Source organism: Octodon degus, unplaced genomic scaffold (genome assembly GCF_000260255.1).
Source record: "Octodon degus isolate 3935 unplaced genomic scaffold, OctDeg1.0 scaffold00019, whole genome shotgun sequence".
In the NCBI taxonomy this organism is placed as follows: Eukaryota; Metazoa; Chordata; class Mammalia; order Rodentia; family Octodontidae; genus Octodon; species Octodon degus.
The window spans coordinates 5,047,339-5,065,362 of NW_004524595.1; the positions used below are offsets into that span (position 1 = coordinate 5,047,339).

General features: G+C 47.4%; 3 protein-coding genes across 6 annotated transcripts in view; 2 read left to right on the plus strand and 1 right to left on the minus strand.

Annotated features, from left to right (window-relative positions):
* Prr30 (proline rich 30) overlaps positions 1-8,890 on the plus strand; it is a 14,502-nt gene extending 5,612 nt beyond the window's left edge. The window contains exons 1-3 of one of the 2 annotated variants that reach the window (XM_004627544.2): positions 6,357-6,752; positions 6,846-6,898; positions 7,147-8,890. In XM_004627544.2, the coding sequence (XP_004627601.1) occupies positions 7,477-8,694 (1,218 nt within the window). In that variant the 5' untranslated portion in view covers positions 6,357-6,752; positions 6,846-6,898; positions 7,147-7,476 and the 3' untranslated portion in view covers positions 8,695-8,890. Of the gene's footprint in view, positions 1-6,356; positions 6,753-6,845; positions 6,899-7,146 lie in introns of those variants that run through there. The other variant, XM_023711005.1, reaches the window with a different exon arrangement.
* A 1,461-nt stretch (positions 8,891-10,351) lies between these two features.
* Preb (prolactin regulatory element binding) lies at positions 10,352-13,471 on the plus strand. Of its 2 annotated transcripts, XM_004627415.2 has the most exons (9): positions 10,352-10,668; positions 11,185-11,374; positions 11,536-11,759; positions 11,960-12,040; positions 12,158-12,282; positions 12,483-12,656; positions 12,803-12,875; positions 13,036-13,195; positions 13,368-13,471. In XM_004627415.2, the coding sequence occupies exons 1-9, from the start codon at positions 10,534-10,536 to the stop codon at positions 13,460-13,462; spliced, it is 1,257 nt and encodes a 418-aa protein (XP_004627472.1). In that variant the 5' UTR covers positions 10,352-10,533; the 3' UTR covers positions 13,463-13,471. The 2 variants fall into 2 exon arrangements, with proteins under 2 accessions (XP_004627472.1, XP_023566719.1); XM_023710951.1 differs by lacking the exon at positions 13,036-13,195 and having other exon boundaries at positions 13,368-13,421.
* Positions 13,472-14,067: 596 nt separating this feature from the next.
* Abhd1 (abhydrolase domain containing 1) overlaps positions 14,068-18,024 on the minus strand; it is a 6,099-nt gene continuing 2,142 nt past the window's right edge. Inside the window, exons 2-9 of one of the 2 annotated variants that reach the window (XM_004627545.2) lie at positions 16,146-16,306; positions 15,631-15,813; positions 15,410-15,455; positions 15,148-15,260; positions 14,858-15,031; positions 14,672-14,720; positions 14,423-14,588; positions 14,068-14,301 (exon numbers count right to left, since the gene is read on the minus strand). In XM_004627545.2, coding sequence (XP_004627602.1) covers positions 14,093-14,301; positions 14,423-14,588; positions 14,672-14,720; positions 14,858-15,031; positions 15,148-15,260; positions 15,410-15,455; positions 15,631-15,813; positions 16,146-16,306 — 1,101 coding nt within the window. In that variant the 3' untranslated portion in view covers positions 14,068-14,092. The remainder of the gene's footprint in view (positions 14,302-14,422; positions 14,589-14,671; positions 14,721-14,857; positions 15,032-15,147; positions 15,261-15,409; positions 15,456-15,630; positions 15,814-16,145; positions 16,307-18,024) is intronic. The other variant, XM_023710952.1, reaches the window with a different exon arrangement.

Sequence of the window (18,024 nt, forward strand, 5' to 3'; positions counted from 1 at the left end):
ACCACATGCCAGCCAGCCCCGCCCCCTGGTGGGCTGAGCTGGCCACACACACACACACACACACACACACACACACACATAAATAAATAAAAAATAAAAAATAAAGAGAGAGAGACAATTAGAAGTACTGACACCCACAAAGCCTTCCTTAATTCAGGACTTGTGGCCATTAGAAGGGTAGCTCACCCTTCACTTACATATTTCTGCTGGGAGCAAATCTTGGAAATAGGAACAAAATAATTTGGACTTCTCTGTGACCATCTGAATTCAGATTTACTGTGGAGTAGAAAACAGCTTGAAGGATTTTTACTTAGTGACTGCGATTCCTCAATCCCTTGCAAGCTGTCTAAGGAAGCACTGCTGCTGAGGGAGAGTCCAGAAAGATCCAGTCCTGGGCAGCCACCCAGAGGATCGCCGGATCTTCTTTCACCCAGATGATAAGCTCATGGCAAGGCACGGGCCTCTTTTATTTAACTACCTTACACTCTGTCTTAGAATTATAGGATTCAAACAGGCAAAAAAAACAATAAGGAGATTAAGCACTTGAGCAAGAATATAAATCAAGTTAAAAGATATGAAAGAACGCTCCACAGTACAATATCTATCCTAGTGCACATAGACCATTGTCCAGAATAGATCAGAAGGTCAGCCACATCACAAGCCTCAGTTGGTTGAAGGATTGAGATCATACAAATGGACTGACTGGGTAGACAGCTCAGTGGCATAAGCGCCTGACTGGCACACGCAAGGTCTTGAGTTCGGTCCCTGGTATAGAAAAAAAAAAAAATCATACAAAGTATGTTCAGCCTCCATCACATCAAATGAAAAATCAATGACAGAGCTAAATTTGGGAAATTCACAGCTATATAAAAATTAAACAATATACTCTTAATAATTCAAGTAAGATATTACAAGGGCAAAAGAAAATGTTTGAATGAAGAAAATAAAAATACAACACACCAGAATTTTTGGGGTGCAACTATAGCAGTGGAAAAGGGAAAAAAATCTATATATGCAAATGTTTATATTTTTTTAAAAAGAAGAAAAATGATCTCAAATCAATACCATAGCTGTCCAGTAATGTGAAAAATTTTAAATAAATAAGTAATGAAAGAGAAGCTATCACTACTGGCTACACATAAATAAAAAGGACTACAAGGATTATAAGCAAGTATGCCAACAAAAATAGGTAATTTAGAAAAATGCAGGTTACCAACATTTACTCAGGAAGGTACAGAAAAGCCATCTGTCTTCGCTGGTGTACTGAAATAAGAATTATTGGGGGGCCCTGCAGTGAGCCTCCAACCTCCTGCCTCGTGTTGTGGCACACATCAAGAGAGAAAAAAAACAAGCAAGAGACAAAATGGGGCATCACAGGGAAAGGGTTGACCAGTTGTTCACAAGGAAAGAAAGGCAGCCAGACATATATTGATTGAGGAGGGAACCATCAAACAACTTAGAGGCGAGGAGATCTCACACTAAGAAGAATCTTTAGTCTTCCATTTCGTGGGAGAGGATGGCCCACCCTAAAGAAGATAACGGGAAAATCCCCAAAAGGTGCTACCGATAATCCCAGACCTAGGGAAGTATGCAAATTTAGCCATTATAAATTTGTGGTCCCTGAAAAAGAATGAAGATCAATCCATCACAAAATTTTTTCAACAAATAAAATAGGAGGGAAAACTTACAACTATAATGTCAGTTTTAATCTAATACCAAAGCCAAAGACCCCACAAGAAAACTACTGACCAATGTCCCTTATTAATACAGATACAAAGATCATAAACAAAATACTAATAAACAGATACCAGCAAGGAACAAAAAGATGTCACCACATCCAAAAGGAATTTGGCCAAGAATTCAGGCTTTGCATAACACTAAAAAAATCAATTAAAGTAGTGCATTATATTGATAGAATAAAAACAACTACATGATCATCTCAACAGATGGCAGAAAAACTTTTTACAAACTCCAACACACTTTATGATAAAATCATGTAGCAAACTGGAAGTAGAAGAGAAATTTCTCAACTTGACAAAGAACATCTATAAAAAACTACAACTAACACCATACTTAATGGGGTAACACAAAATGTTTCTTCTGTAAGACCAGGAACAAGATAAGAACATTTACTTTTGTTTTTAATCTTGAAGATTGTGTTTCTGTGGCCTCACCCATCCTAGGCAGACACTCTACCACTGAGCCAACTCCTTACCCTTAAGTTTCTTTTCCTTTCCTTTTCTTTTGCTCTCTCTCTCTCTCTCTCTCTCTCTACTGGAGGTTCTAGCAAGGCAGGTAAGTAAGTAAAAGAAAAAGTATCCACAATGGGAAGCAAAAAATAAAACTAACTCAAAAAATAAATAAATTAAAAATAAATAAATAAATAAATTAAATTAAATTAAATTAAAAAATAAAACTAACTCTATTGGGCACAGTGCCTGCCTGGCAAGCACTCAGCTCTGAATTTGATTTCTGGTAACAAACAAACAAACAAACAAACTACCTCTGTCACAGATGATATTATCTTATGATCTAGAAGGAATATACTAAGAAATCAGTCATTAGAACCAATAAACAAGTTCAGCAAAGTTGTGGAATACAAGATCAATATATAAGAACAAATTGTGTTTCCAACTAGCAATAAACAATCAAAAGTGAAAATTTAAAGCTATTCCAGGATGGGGGAGATAGCTCAGTGGTCTAAGCTCCTGCCTGACAAGCACAAGGACACTGGTTTGATCCCCAGTACCACGGCGTGCCGTGCCAGTCCCTGTGCTGTGCTGGACACTGAAGCTGGGCATAGTGGTACCTGTAATCCCAGCACTGGGGAGGCTGAGACAGGAGGATCACTACAAATCTGAGCCATGTAGAGAGACCCTGTACCAAATACATAAATAAATGATTAAAAATAAACTATCTCTAGCTAGGCCTAACCTGGGCAATTTAGTGACTTAGTGAAATCTTGTCTTACAATGCTAAAAAATATTAAGAAGTACTAGAGATGTAGATCAATGTGAGGGCCTGAGTTCAACCTCCAATACTGTAAAAGAAAGAAGGAAAGGAGAGAGAGAGAGAGAGAGAGAGAGAGAGAGAGAGAGAGAGAGAAATTCAAAATTTGTACATTGAAACCAATAAAATATCATTAAAGAAAATGAAGGAAGAAGTGGGAAGAGAGCTCATACTCACAGATTGAAAAACTTAATATTCTTATGATAGCAATATTTCCTGAACAGATATATAGATTTAAAGTTATCCTTGGCTTTTTTTTTTTTTTTCTTTTTTTTTGGCCAAAATCGATACACTGATCCTTAAATTCACACAGAAATGCAAGGGAGGCATAACAGCCAAAATAATCTTGAAGAGGAAGAGCAAAGTTGGGGGCCTCACATCTCCCAATTCCAAAACTTATTCAAGGGCCTGGGGATATAGCTCAGTGGTACAGCACCTGCCTGGCATGCACAAGGTTCTGAGTTTGATTCCTGGGACCAAAAAAAAAAAAAAAAAAAAAAAGGAAAACAAAAACTTATTGCAAAACCACAGTAATTACAACTATGAAGCACTGAAATAAAGGTAGCTATAAAGATAGTGGAATTTGAATTGTGAGTTCCTTCATAAACCCTTACATTTAAGCAGAATAAGACCTGCCCCCAACCCCTGAAAAGAGATCAGTTTTAATCCCTGGAATTCAGGACATTAGTTATGCCACAGGGAAAGGAGAAAGTAGGGGTGTTGATGTGCTGACTTTAAAAGAGATTTTCCTGGATTATCTGGTTGGATCCAGGGTAACTACAAGGCTCCTTAGAAGTTCAAAAAGGAGGCAGAAATGTTGGAAGTCAGAGGGAGATGTGACCGTGGGAGATGGGCATAGAGAGGTGGCAGTGCTGGCTTTGAAGCCATAGGAAGGGAGTACAAACCAAGGAATGCATATGTCTTCACCCATTTCTGTGGATTAACAAAATACTGTTCTGCCTGGATACTTCATAAAGAAAAGAGATTTATTTAGCTCATGGTTTTGGAGGCTGAAAGCTCAAGGTTGGGTGTTCAGTCAGTGGTGAAGGCATCATGGGAGGCATCATAACAGCAAAAGGACACGCAGAAAAGACTACAGGGTAACATGCAGGGGCCAAGCTTACTGGCCTAAACACTCATTTTTCACTAGAACCAACTCCATAGGATTAGCACTAATCTCTCCCCAGGGCGACACCCCATGACCTAATTGCCTCTGAAATCTTTCCCCATCTCAAAGGCACCAACCCTGGGACCAAGTTTCCAGTACATGACTCTTAGAGAACACACCCACACCATATCCAAACCATAGCCATGGGCAACTTCCAGAAACTGTTCAAAGGCGAGGAGATGGATGCTTCCTCAGAGCCATCAAAAAGGAACGCAGTCCTGCTGACATCATAGTTTTAGCCCAGGGAGATCTGTGTTAGACTTACACTCCTTAGGAACTGTACAATAATAAATTTGTGTTGTTTTAAATCATGAAGAGGGCCTGGGAGATAGCTCAGTAGAATAAGCACTTGCCTGGCAAGCACAGGGTCCTGAGTTCAATCCCCAGTACTGCAAAAATCAATGTATCACTCACTCACTCACTCACTCACTCACTCACTCACTCACTCAGAATCACCTAGTTTGTTAGGACAGCAACCAAGAAACTTATGCAATAGTTAACTAATATTGGACATATGTGGCAAGACATTTGAATGGGGAAAGAGTAGTCTTCTCAACAAGTGGTATTAGGTTATGAGTATTTCTGTTTAAGCTATTTCACCTTTGTTTTGAAATCTTTTCCTTTAAGGAGAAAATGTGACACTTGTGAAAAAGCTTGTAAGAAAGCCCCTTTTTCCTTTAAACCTTTAAATGACAAATCTAGGTGAAAAAAAAAAGTGGTATTAGGACAACTGAACATCTACATGCAAAAGAACACATACAAAAATTAACTCAAAATGAACCATAGATTGTTCAAGGAATAACTGCGGTAGGGTCTTACAGTAAGGAGAAGAGACAGGATTCAATTCTCAGTGTAGCAACTGGGAATTTATACCCAAGGAGTTGTGGGAGCCAGTAGAAGGAACATTATTTAGAGGAAACATCAGGAATGGAGCGTTCTGGTTAAACCAACCTACCAAGTTTCTTGCTGAAGACAGGCCAGCATGACCAGACATCAGTTAAGGGATGGTGGAGGCTGAGAAATCCTGATCAAATATAGAAGACGATTAGATAATAAGGATAGATGATTCTTGGCCAGATGAGGTGGTGTACCATAATCTCAGTACTCTTGGGGCTGAAGCAGGAGAATCAAACGTTCAAGCCCAAACTGGGAGCAGTGGGGCCTGCCTGTAATCTCAGCCCTCAGGAGGCTGAAGCAGGAGGAATGGCCATGAGTTTGAAGCTGGCCTGGGCTACATAATGATCTCAAGGCCAACCTGAGCTATATAGCAAGATTTTGTGCACACACACACACACACACACACACACACACACACAAGCAAGCCAGCAAGAAAGCAAGCTAGTTCAAGCCCAGCCTGGACAATTCAGTGACTTAGCAAGACCCTGCCTCAGAATTAAAAAAATAGAAAAGGGCTTGGGGTGTAGAAGCCTTGGGCTTAACCCTCAGTAGTGCATGTGTGTGTGTGCACACACACACACACACTAATAATAAATAAAATAAAAAATTTTGTGTATCAAAAGAGACCATCAAGAGTATAAAAACATAACCCACATAATCAGAGAAAATCTTTATTAAGTCATATATTTGATAAGGGGTATATTTCCAGAACATATCAGAAATATTTATAATTCAACATAAGACAAAATTTAAAAGATGGGCCAATGATTTAAATAGAAATGGCTTACTAGCACATGAAAAGATGCAAATTAGTTATTTGTAAAATGTAAACCAAAATCACAGTATGTACTACATCATTGTGGTGGTGGGGATTAAACCCAGAATCTTTCCACTGAGCCACATCCCCAGACCTTTTTAAAATTCTGAAACAGAGTCTCAATAAATCACCAAACTGTCCATTCTGGGCTTCAACTTGTGATCCCCCCACCTCAGCCTCCATAGTAGTGGGATTACAGACGAATGCTACCCCACCTGGCAGTAGTACAACCAGTCTGGGAGAGTTGGGTAGTTCTAATGTGGTTTATATTCATCATTTGATTTAACAATTTTACTCCCAGTATCCACTTAAGATAAATAAAAACAATGGACAGAGGAAGTGGTACCAGCTGTAAATTATCTGGGTAGGGATAATAGGTCCTAAAGGAAAACTGAGGCATTCAATAGTCTTTGCCTGCTTCACAGTTTTGTCAAAGACCAGCCTTCACATCAACCCCGAGAGAAGGCCCCAATACCTCAAGGATGAGATTCTATGATGTCAGCAACTGACCTCTGTGACACAGGCATTCCACACCAGAGAGCGCCACCCTAGGAAATGGGGCCCTCAGCTCCCACTGGGGGTAGCAACGCTGTGCTGCCCCGTAGACAAAGCCTCAGTCTCCCGCAGGCTTGTAGCAGCTGATCCCACTGCTGTTGTGGCTGCTGGCTGTGCTAAACCATCTTAGTCAGGGCCTGGCTGATCTGGAGAGGACATCAGCATTAGGGAGGACAAGGGGTCAGGGAACCAGTGACAGAAATCCAAGATGTTTGAGGAATCTCTGGGTCAGGATTAGGAGAAGGCCAAACACCAGTCACACAGAGGACTTCTGGCTGGCTGCGGGAGGACTAGGGCAATATTCAGGTAGGATCCTGGGTCAGGGTGAGCGCAGGGTGTAGAGTAGGGGTAGAGGGAGGGACAGCCATGGGTTGATGGCTCTGTTCTTCTCTCTCCCAGGTCCCCTCTTCACTAAGCGCCTTGTGAAAAAAGGCCCAGAGGAATCCTCAATGGTAAGAACTCTTAGTACCAGAACCCCACTCCCCTTCCTGTCTCTGTCTCCATTGCAAAACCCTCCTCTAACTCCATTCTTTTCTCCTTCTCCATTCTCACCTTTCCTGGAACTTTTGCCAGCTTTTCTGACCCAAAAGAGAAAAAGCTCTGGAGTTCAGAGAGTTTGTTCTGAAACTGGGCACCCAACACAGGGCCAGAGGTGGACTGCTCCTCTTACACCATGTCCCCTGTCTCTCTCTCTCTGCAGGTCTCATGGGCTGTGTCTTCCTCGAAGTACCCTTAGTTCCCAAAGGGCAATTCTGACTCTCCATTCTTATGTATTTTTCATCAATGGCTGACTACAAAGATGTGAGAAACCAGACTTAGGCTGAGCCTACAACCCGAGCACTCCGAGGGCCTTGGGCTGCAAGGCGGGCACTTCCTTGGCCTACTGCCACCACCAGTAGCAACAACGGCCTGGAGCCACACAGTTCCCAGAAGGCTAACTGGATGCTCAGCCACCACTGGTCCCTGAGATCTGAGTCCCAACTCTGCTAAACCCTCATTTTGTTGCCCAATCCCTTTTGGATTCAAGGCAATGTTGCCTCAAAACCAGGATCAGGTGCTACTACTGAACACATTTCCTCCTGAGTGTCCCCCTTGGAGTGTCTCACAATTTGCGGACTCTCATCACCCCAACCTCCAGCCTTGGTCTCTGAGTCAATCCCTCCCTTCTTCCCACCCACCTTTCTCATCTTCCCCACAATCCCATCTGTCCTCCTCACCTCCACAGCCCCACTCGTCCAGCCCTCATTTTTACTCTTGTGATGCCAATTCTGACTTAGCTCCACACCCCTATTCCTCCTCTCTCCCAAGTCCCCCCACTTTTTTCCACCAGAGCTACCCTTACCTCTCCCTTCCACATTCCTCTTCTCCCTGGAACAACTACTGGCTGTACCCAACTCCTCCACTTACCCAGCCCTCATCATCTTCCCAGCCACAGAACTCCTTTCCCGGATCCCACTGCCAATCCCCTTCCTGCCCTCAAGACCTCCCTAGCTCAAGGCTCACATCTACCAGTCCTGCCCTTACATCTCTAGGAGTCCACTCTAACAGGCAGGCATGGCATGGGTACAGGGGAACCAGGTCCCCTGTGGTGGTAGTGGGATGCAATGCAAAGGAGAGGAATCCTGCAGAGTTCAAGGACCCAGGGGACCTGGCCCAGATCCTGGTGGCCCAGCTAGGGCTTCGACGCATAGCGCGCGACCTGCGACTACTGCTTTTGCAGCACTTGTGGCTTGGCAGAACCGGTCAGGCTCCAGTTGTGGAGTATCCTATATGCCTTGTGTGCCTCCAGCCCCGAAGTCCTTCTTGTCCAATCCCCAGGTACAGTACTGTACCCCAGCTGCTTGCCTTCCCTCGACTACTGCCCTGTGCTCCCGACCAAGAATCTGGGCCACTCCGAATAGGCATCGGCTTCGGCCTCCGCCTGCCCCTGGGCGAGGCCAGGGCCTTGAATCTGTTCCCAAAAAGAAGACAGGAGGAAGTAGGGTCTTGGGGCAAGGATACTCAGCCCCCTCAGGGTCAAGTACCTATAGCCCAGGCCCCAGGGGCTCAGGCCCAGGCAGATCCAGCCCCAGGCACACCTTTCCCATCCAGGAGCCACAGGTCTGCACATCTTCAAACACCAAACTCCACCCAAAGGTTAGGGCCTCCACCTCAGGCCCCAAAGCAAGCCTCCCTAAGTCCCAGGCCTTCTCGAGTCCCAAACTGGCCTGGCTGGCCAGAGTCTTTTCTCCAAAAGTTCCCATCCTAGTTCCAGAGCTACGGAGGATCCCTGGAATTCCCCATCCAAACCCCAGGCTCTCCAGCAAACCCCAGATCTCAGGGACCCCCCGAGACACCTTGAAGGGCTGGCTGGCTGAAGGTCAAGTATGCTCTCCTGTCCTGAACCCTGGAAACCCCCTTTGGAGTCTTCTTTCTCCTAGTTGAAGTAGACTAAGGGCACCAGAGGCCCCATTCAGTCTTCATTGTACTCAATAAAGCCTGACCCTGAAAAACTTGTGTCTGTGTCCTGCTGAACCCGCAGAATTTATGGCTACATCTACAAAGGTGCTAATCCCAACAAGGCCCTGGTGTGGCTCTCTGAAGAAACAGAGGGGCTTAGGACAGCAGCCACTGTGTATCCAGTAACAGGCAAGGAATCCACAGGGTCCTAGGACCTGAGGTGCACAATAGCTTGCTCAGGTCTTTCATGGTTTAATTCAATTATGTGTCCTCAAAGATGAAGCTACAGGGCCTTAGGCTAGTGAAAATGCTGCAGCCCATGTGTTCCTACACAGAATTTCTAGTGATTTTTTCCCATGGGATCAAGGAGACCAAACAGATCAGAAACTCTCAGGTCCCCAAGTACACTGTAGGGTGCCGGGCACAAAAGACAACCATCAGGGAACTCAAGGTGCTTCATAGGATGTCAGAAGGTAGTGGCTGCCATAAGTTGCCTTTGCTCATGTGGAGATATGAAACAACTAGAAAGAAATGGTGGACTCCACCAACAGAAGGATAGGTGGTAAGGTGGAGTGTGGTTTCCTCATACTGTTAAAAAAAATTAGCTTATGAGTCAGGCAGCTAGCTAGTGGAAGGGCCTGATAGGAGTTGGGGAACAGCCATAATGATACAAATGTAGACAGTGAACTAGGACTTTGCACAAAGAATAAACTTACTCAGGCTGTGGTAGATCACCACTAAAGAATTGAGCAATTCCTGTGCTTTGTTTATAATTAGCTCTGAATGGGGGTGTGGGTGCAGCCACTCATCTGGGACCCCTCCTGAAAGTCCATGAGCTGTTTATTTGCAATAAAAAACTCTTTTCCCTCACTCCTTTGGCTCTGGACTTCTTAGCAGAACCACAAATCTGGTAGGGTATCATACAGGATTAGGAAACTGAACCTGGGATTTGACGCTAGGTTCACTTTGAATCCATGCTGCCTTAAGAGCTGCAGGCTGTGCTGGGTATGTGGCATTGGGCCAATCAGTTCCTCTCAGGTATAAAGGCTGCCCTTTTATTAGTTGGCTTATAGCTCCTGAGTGGGGGCAACTCTTATTTTAGGATTTATTAAATGTTTATGGAAGTCGGACTTGATTGCACAAGCCTGTAGTCTGCGAGGTTGAGACAGACAGGAGGATCGCAAGTTCAAGTCCCGTATGGCCAATTCAGCAAATAAGGGGATGGGGTACTGGGAATGTGCGATCCCCAGTACTGAAAAATAATTTAAAAAGGGGCTGTGGTTGCAGGCCAGTGTGAAAGGCCCTGCGTTACACGTACCCTTCAACAGTTTCTACTAGCTCCACCTCCCTTGCCCCGCACACAGAGGGCGTGTCTGACGTCACAAAGGGCGGAGAACCGGATTCAGCGCCCGGTCTCCGTGGCCGGCTAGTGCTGACGCGATGCGGCATACTGCGCCTGCGCAGAGAGCCGCGAGGAGGAAGCGCGTGCGCTCTGCGCACCTTGGAAACCAAGTCAGATAGCTTGGGGCTGAAACGCCGGTGTCTCCCGGTGGTTGGAGTTGTGGCAAGCCAGTAGGCGTGCAAGAGGTCCCGGCGGCGACAAGACAAGTTCAGCAGCGGCTGGGGCAGTGAACGCGCGGCGGGCGGGATGGGCCGCCGCCAGGCTCTGGAGCTGTACCGGGCCCCATTCCCTCTGTACGCGCTTCGGCTGGACCCCAGCGCGGGGCTGCTTATCGTAGCGGGTGGAGGAGGCGCCGCCAAGACCGGCATAAAAAATGGAGTGGTGAGTGTGCAGGGCCACCGGGGCCAGGTAACTGCGCGGGCGGAGGGCGATTCCGGGGTGACTTGGAGGTGCAGGGGTGAGCCGCACCCCAGCTTCGGGTCCTGCCTATTGCCAATAAGGAAGAGCCGGCATCCTGGGTGCTCGGATTTGAGGAACTCCAAAGATAGAGTTGCACAGCGGCTGCTTAGGAACCCCTAAACTCGGCCTCGAGAGCAGTTCTAGGGGGCTTGTCCTGCTCTCTTCCGGGAGGCACATACTGTTCTGTCTGCCCCCTAGCAGTGGTGAGTGGTACATTGGGCCCTTGGGCTAGGTTCTTTACCTGTTCCCAGCTTCCTCTTTTCAGTCTATAAACCGGAGGGTAATAATTCCTGCTGGCTGTATAGACTGGGGCACAAGACAGCCCTATGAACTGTAAGGTACAGAAAGCTAAGGGATAAAGCGTCTGACTAGGAAGTGAGGGTGCCTAGACCTTCCTGCACCCCTGAACTTTGCCTGTCCTGGTTGTCTCTCCCACAGCATTTTCTGCAGCTAGAGCAGATTGACGGGTGCCTGAGCGCCTCCTTGCTGCACTCCCATGACACAGAAACACGGGCCACCATGAACCTGGCACTGGCTGGTGATATCCTTGCTGCAGGGCAGGATGCTCACTGTCGGCTCTTCCGCTTCAGGGTCCATGCGCAGAAGGGCAACAAGGCAGAGAAGGCAGGTGAGAAGCCTAGGGAAAGGGTTAATGAGTAAGATCATTTGCTTTGGTCTAAAGAAGTGGAACTGGAAGTGGGGTTAGGGAGGCAGCCACAAACTGGATATACAAGGATCAATACTACTTAATGTGGAAGACGGGATCCTGGCAACCTGTTTGTATTGCAGGTTCCAAGGAGCAGGGGCCTCGACCAAGAAAGGGGGCAGCCCCAGCAAAGAAAGGGGGAACTGAAACCCAGCACGAGGGGGTAGAGCTCAAAGTAGAAAATCTGCAGGCGATACAGACAGATTTCGGCCTGCAGAAAGACATACTGCAGAAAGTTGTATGCTTCAACCCTGATAATACTCTGATTGCCACTGGAGGGACAGATGGCCATATTCGTGTCTGGAAGGTATGGTTTTAGGGGTCAGACCACATCCTTATGGTTTTAAGGATGATTGTTAATACAAAAAGTCTGAAAATGTAAGAAACTGAATTTGAGTTCTGGGAAAGTTGTGATTGGCCATTAGATGACAAAAGAGGTGTGGGGATTACAGCGCTCTTGCTGCAGTCCTGGTCTCACCATGGTGCATGGCGGTGGCTTGGTTGTAGGTACCCACCCTAGAGAAAGTTCTGGAGTTCAAAGCCCATGAAGATGAGATTGAAGACCTGGCTTTGGGGCCTGATGGCAAGGTGAGGAGGTGGGTTATAGAAAGGGGGTGCAGAAGAGGAAAAAGGAGTTGTTTATATTGTCTGTGTAATAGATAGATTTTCTAACTGTCTGTCTTTGGAATCTTTATTCCTGACTAGTTGGTAACTACGGGCCGGGACTGTAAGGCTTTTGTGTGGCAGAAGGATCAGCTAGTAACACAGTTGCACTGGCAAGAGAACGGACCCACCCTTTCTAACACACCTTACCGCTACCGGGCCTGCAGGTATGAAGACCCATGGGGTGGTTAAGAGAGGCATGTCCCAGCTGGGGAGGGCAGTGGGAAAAGATTAGGGGAGAGTGGGCTAGGGAGGGCTGTGGTCTTGTTGGTGTTATCTCAGGCCTAACCAGGGTGCAGCAGGACAGAAGCCCATGAGGAAGGCTGGGCAGACCCTGGAACTGAATAGTCCATTGCCTGGCCCCCAGGTTTGGGCAGGTTCCAGACCAGCCCACTGGGCTGCGACTCTTCACAGTGCAGATCCCCCACAAGCACCTGCAGCAGCACCCACCCTGCTACCTCACAGCCTGGGATGGTTCCACTTTCTTGCCCCTTCGGACTAAGTCCTGTGGCCATGAAGTCATCTCCTGCCTCAATGTCAGGTATGAGACAGTACGGGTTTGGCTGGGTAAAGGGTATCTGGGGGAGCTTGGGAAAGAATCCTGCCCAAGTCCTGAGGACAGCTGTTGGTAAGTGAAGGTGGCTGCTCAGGCCTCTAGGACAGTGAATACTTTGTTGTTTGTTGCAGTGAATCGGGCACCTTCCTAGGCCTGGGCACGATCACTGGCTCTGTTGCCATCTACATAGCTTTCTCTCTCCAGGTAATGGGTGGAGGTGGGCACAGCCCTGTGGGAGGCCTGCTCTACCCTGTGTGTACAGGAGTCTGGCCCAGCCTATAGGGCAAGCCTGCTGGGGTGCAGAGCATGTTTCCAAAAAGTTTCCAATTGGGCTTTCCCTTACTAGTTTCCTTTCTGTCCCCAGCGCCTATATTATGTGAGGGAGTCTCACAGCTTTGTGGTGACGGATGTGGCCTTTCTACCTGAGAAGGGTCGTGGACCAGCACTTCTTGGGTCCCATGAAACCGCCTTGTTCTCTGTGGCTGCGGACAGTCGTTGCCAGCTGCACCTGCTGCCCTCACGGCGTGAGTAATTGGGGTAGGGTGTCCCCACCTTTAGCTATAGCAAACACCTAAAAGGACAGAGGTCAGGTCACAGACATTCCTCTCCCCCCTCCTTGAACAGATTGGGTTGAGGTCTCTGGTCTTCAAGGCTGTAAAGCCCCTTTCTCGCTCACTTCCTTTTCCCCATCTGCAGGGAGCGTTCCTGTGTGGCTGCTGCTCTTACTATGTGTCGGGCTTATCTTTGTGACCATCCTGCTGCTCCAGAGTGCCTTTCCGGGTTTTCTTTAGCCTTCCTGCTCTCTGGAAATCACGTCTGGACACTGCCATCGTCTAGCAGGGAGCAGAGGCCTGGACTCTTACTGCTCACTCCATTTGGGCCCACAGCTGAGGATGCCTCTGATGATGGGCACTGCTTGCCCTTCTCAGTTACACCTTGGGTGTGGCACTACATGACTGTGGGTCCTGGGAGCCCTGTGTTCACACCTGCGGATCCACCCGAGACAGTGGCGTTCGGAGTTCAAACCACACCACCTGCCCCCTCTTGGCCTACCAGAGGCTCCAAAGCTGAGCATGTCCTCCAGAAACATGCCCAAGAGTCTGTCATTCCTGCAGAAACAATCAGTTTAGTTTCTCTTCCTTTTTTCACAGTCTTCACATGAAGCACCTGGCTTTTGTTGGGGTAAGAACTGGTGTGGCACTTGCTGTTAGGGCTTAAAAGGGACCAGAAAGAAGACTCAGGCAGTAATCTGTGGGTTCGGATGGGTAGTAGCAGGCCAGCCAGGCTAAATATGCTCTAAGTTTCTAGATCACTATCCCAGACTGGAGGAAAGAGAAAATGAATCTCAGCCCATTAGGCAGGAAGGGTTGATATTTAATAAACAAGGGAAGACTGAACTGAGACCCCAGATGGTACACTTGTCAGCTCTTTCTGTCCCCAGAGGCAAGCACCTCGAAGTCAAGCAGTTCCTCTGGGTGCTGGAAGATGGCTTTGGCATACTGGTGCAAGAGGCGGCTCATGTAACAGTGCTGCCAGGGCAGCAGTCCTTCGAGGAAGCCGATGTGGCCACCCCGAGCTGTGATAAGCAGTGCGACATGGGAAGAGTGTTGGGCAGCCTGTAGGGGAAAGGCTGGGAGGGGGTCAGACAGGCGGACAGAAACTCAGCCCCAGATAGGAGCCCACTTTCTTCTCAACTTGTGCCCCATGGCCCACTTTCCTGGGGCCAGGGCCTCCTGATTCAGGGAACTCACCATGGACAGGGGAGAAGGGGTCATCTGCTGCATTGAGGCAGAGCACAGGGAGCCGGATGGCATCTACCTTGTTTTTAGGGCTTGCTGCTTGGTAGTAAGCAACCCAGTCTTGATACCCGAAGGCTACAGATGTGTAGCGTGCATCAAGCTGGCGGATTGTGCGGGCCTGTGTGGTAGAGGTAGTGCAGTCTAAGATAATAAGATAGTGGGACACTAATACTGGGCCAGGGAGATGGTGAAAGAGCATACCTGTAGGACAAAGTCTACATCTACCAACTTTTCAAGCATTTTTCTGTTTCTGGAAGAAAGGACATCAAGGTTTGTCTTGACTCCTGCATCTGACCCAAAGCCCACAGCCTATCCTACTTCATGTGTGAGACGGTACCAGATCACTGGGAGAAGCTACCCACTTCCACTAGCCAAGACCCACCCTACCTGGCCACAAACCGGCAGAGCCCAGCAGTGACGGGCTGGTTGAAGAGCAGCAAGTTCAGGGTGGTCTCCAGGGAGCGGGACGTCTCAAAGGAATCCCAGCATGCAGACAGAGTCAGTCCTGCCAGCAGGCCTGCGGCCTTTCCAGTCTGTGCCAGGTAGTTGAGCAACAGTATCCTACAGAATTGGATGAGAAGCCATGAGAGAAGGGTAAATAATTCAGAAGTAGAAGAGGACCTGGAGGACCAAAGAGAGGAGCCCTGGGCTCTGGGTTAAGCCTGGGCAACTATTACCCTCCAAAAGAGATGCCCACAGCCAGCAGTGGCGCTTGAGGGTAGCGGCGCTTTATGTGGTTCACAACCATCTCTAGATCTTCAGTATAGCTGGCACAATAAGCCCTGTGGGTCTAAGGGCAAATGGGATCACTGGACAGAGGGAGGCCATTGCCAGAAGGAGGAAAATGCAAGGGTTCAGGAGGTGGTGGGGAAGGGGAGGAAGCGAAAGTACACAGGTAAAGCCCCAGGGTCAGGATCTCTATGGGGAGTGGGTACTCACCAGCAGCTCTTCCCCACGGCAGCCTCGGTTATTAAATACAACAGCCCTGGGGCACACACAGGTGTATCAGTCAGGCCCCCCCACAAGCCCTGCTTTTGATAATTGTCAGACCCCTATCAAAAGACTCCCTAAAGTATGTATCGGGATCAAATTCTCCACCTTACAAGTTCTCAGGCAACTCAACCCCCACCGCCGTGCCCCTGGGCTGAGCCCATTCTTACCTGTACCCATCCCTCAAAGCTTGGTCAACCAGGTGCAAGATGTATGACTCTTGGCTATTGCCACTAATGCCAGGAAGCAGCAACACAATGGGCTGAGTGCTAGGGTCAGGGTAGCGATTGTTGTTGGACTGTTCAGCCCAGTCTAGTAGGAACTGGCCTCCATCTGGGGTTTGGAGGACTTCACTGTGGTTTGGGGGAAAGGAGCACATAATGATAGTATTAGGAATTTGATATACTTCAAGGGTTCACCTCCTGCCTCACCCATACTCCAGTCCTGCAACTTACCATCATCAGCGTCTGAAGACGTGTTTTATGTGCAATAGGAGGGCTGACAAGGTGGAATGGGGCATGAGGTTATTACCTCATGGGCGTGCAATTAGATAGCCCCTTAGTATACCCAGTCTTTGTGCCTTCAGCACACTGAGGTAGATGGGGCAAGGACTACCTTCACTTGTAAAAGAAAATCAGTTTTCCCTACTTGGAGTTTCACATTCACCCGTTCTGTCCCTTCTTACCTCTGGTAAGGGACTAGTGGCTTAGACTGCACAAAGACACGAAAGATGGTTTGCAGCCGTCCCTCAAAACACCATAGTGTGGGGTAGAAAGTCTCCACAGTGAGGGGACAGTGTTGCTTCAGGAACCTCAGAAACTGGGGTCCAGCCACCAGGCAAGGGCTCTGTAATCACACAGTGCAATCTGCCTCAGTCCCAATTTGGCTAGTGAGACACCCAATGCCAAAGGCTAAAAGACTACTCCCCTTCCCAGAGGCAGGAAGAGACAGCGTTCAGCACAACTCGGTCTGGAATGGCCAGGACACCTCTGATAATAGTCTGCTAGAGCCACAAAAATCTCCACTTCTGGAGTGTCACCCTTCTAGAATTGATTGGGCACTGCCTCCCCTTCTTAACCTGTCCCTGCCCCAGAACTGTCTGGGAGATAGCACGCCATAGAAACTGTCCTGGAGGAAGGGCTGAGCTCTGGGCAAGGGCTGAAGAAATGCAGCAGCATTCAACCTGCGAGTTTTGTCTTACAGATGAATTACCTACACTGTCATCTTTCTGAGACTCTCTGGCTTCTCCTGATACAAGTACCCTGCTGTCTGCATATTCCCATTGTTCCATACTGTGTGCTCACTGCTGAAAGGCTTTCTACCTGGGTACCTCATTTTATCCTACATACAGGGCCCCTGCTGTTAGACCATGCTGTACAGGAAGACTAGTCCTGATGTGAACAGACTTCTTCACGCCAACTAGGGGAAGGGTAAGAGTGATGGCTTAACAGGAACAGATGAGGTCAGTAGGCACAGAGCCCAGACTCTGAACTTCTCTGCTTGCTTCTGGATTGACATCCAGTGAAAGAGGACCTAGGTGTGGAGCATGCAAGTCAGAGGGCCACAGGCTGGAGAACAGAAATTACATAGCTGAGGAACTTGAGGACCAGATTATCTTTTCTTCCGGAAACTCCAAAGGAGCTGAATAACAGAGGCCAAGTTAATAATGTGACCATTGGGCAATGTGCCCTGTACCCTGATCTTTAAACCCTGGGATAACAGCATGTATGCTGCAAGCAGTTACTAGGCTAAGCCCAACATTAGGAGGTGAGGTACAATACCAAAATTGTGACTATTAGAGGTCAACTAGCTTGCCCAAAGCCACACAAAAGCAAGCAAGACAGGCAAGGTAGAATTACTAATTCTATCACCAGTAATCCTTTTTTTTTTTTGCAGTTCTAAATATACGTTTAAATGAACAAACAAAAAGTAATAGTAATGCTGTGTTTTGTTCCAATGCTGCAGCCTCAGTCAGAAATGAGAGCAGCGACGTCTGCAGACTGAACAAGCCCCATGTTCCGAGGGGAGGGTGTACCAGCCCCACACACCACCAGTAATCCTTATAGAAAAATGTGTGCTTGCTGTGTTCTGGACATTGGGCTGAACACATAGTCTACTGAGATGGCCTATGACCCCTCAGTGTGAGTGGGATGGAATACTGAATAACTTGTTGAATAGCACAAAGCCTCCCACAGCTTGTGTGCAGCAGAGCTGAAAACTCAAACCCAGGTCTGTCTGACTCTAACACTGTCATTTAGTCACTGTATTCTATTGCCTTCTAACAGCCAAGATGTTGAGTTCCTATAAGTTTATTCTGGATCACACAGCTCAGTAGCATACAAGGCTAATGAATTAGTGCCTAGGTGTGGTTTATGGGAGAAATTACCTTCATGCACTTCTATTCTAGCAAAGTGTTCTCCACTCACTCCTGAGCATTAAGTAGTAATACACTATTGGCTGCTGTGATTCAATCAGTATTTTTTTTTTATTTTTTTTATTTTTATTTTTTTATTTGAGAGAGAGAGAGAGAGTGGTATGTGTGTGTGTGGCCAGCTCAGCCCACC

Coding starts and splice junctions, on each gene's coding strand:
- Preb (XM_004627415.2), top strand. CDS start 10,534: ATGGGCCGCCGCCAGGCTCTGGAGCTGTACCGGGCCCCATTCCCTCTG. Junction 12,041..12,157: donor CTTTGGGGCCTGATGGCAAG/GTGAGGAGGTGG, acceptor ATTCCTGACTAG/TTGGTAACTACGGGCCGGGA. Junction 13,196..13,367: donor GCACCTGCTGCCCTCACGGC/GTGAGTAATTGG, acceptor CCCCATCTGCAG/GGAGCGTTCCTGTGTGGCTG.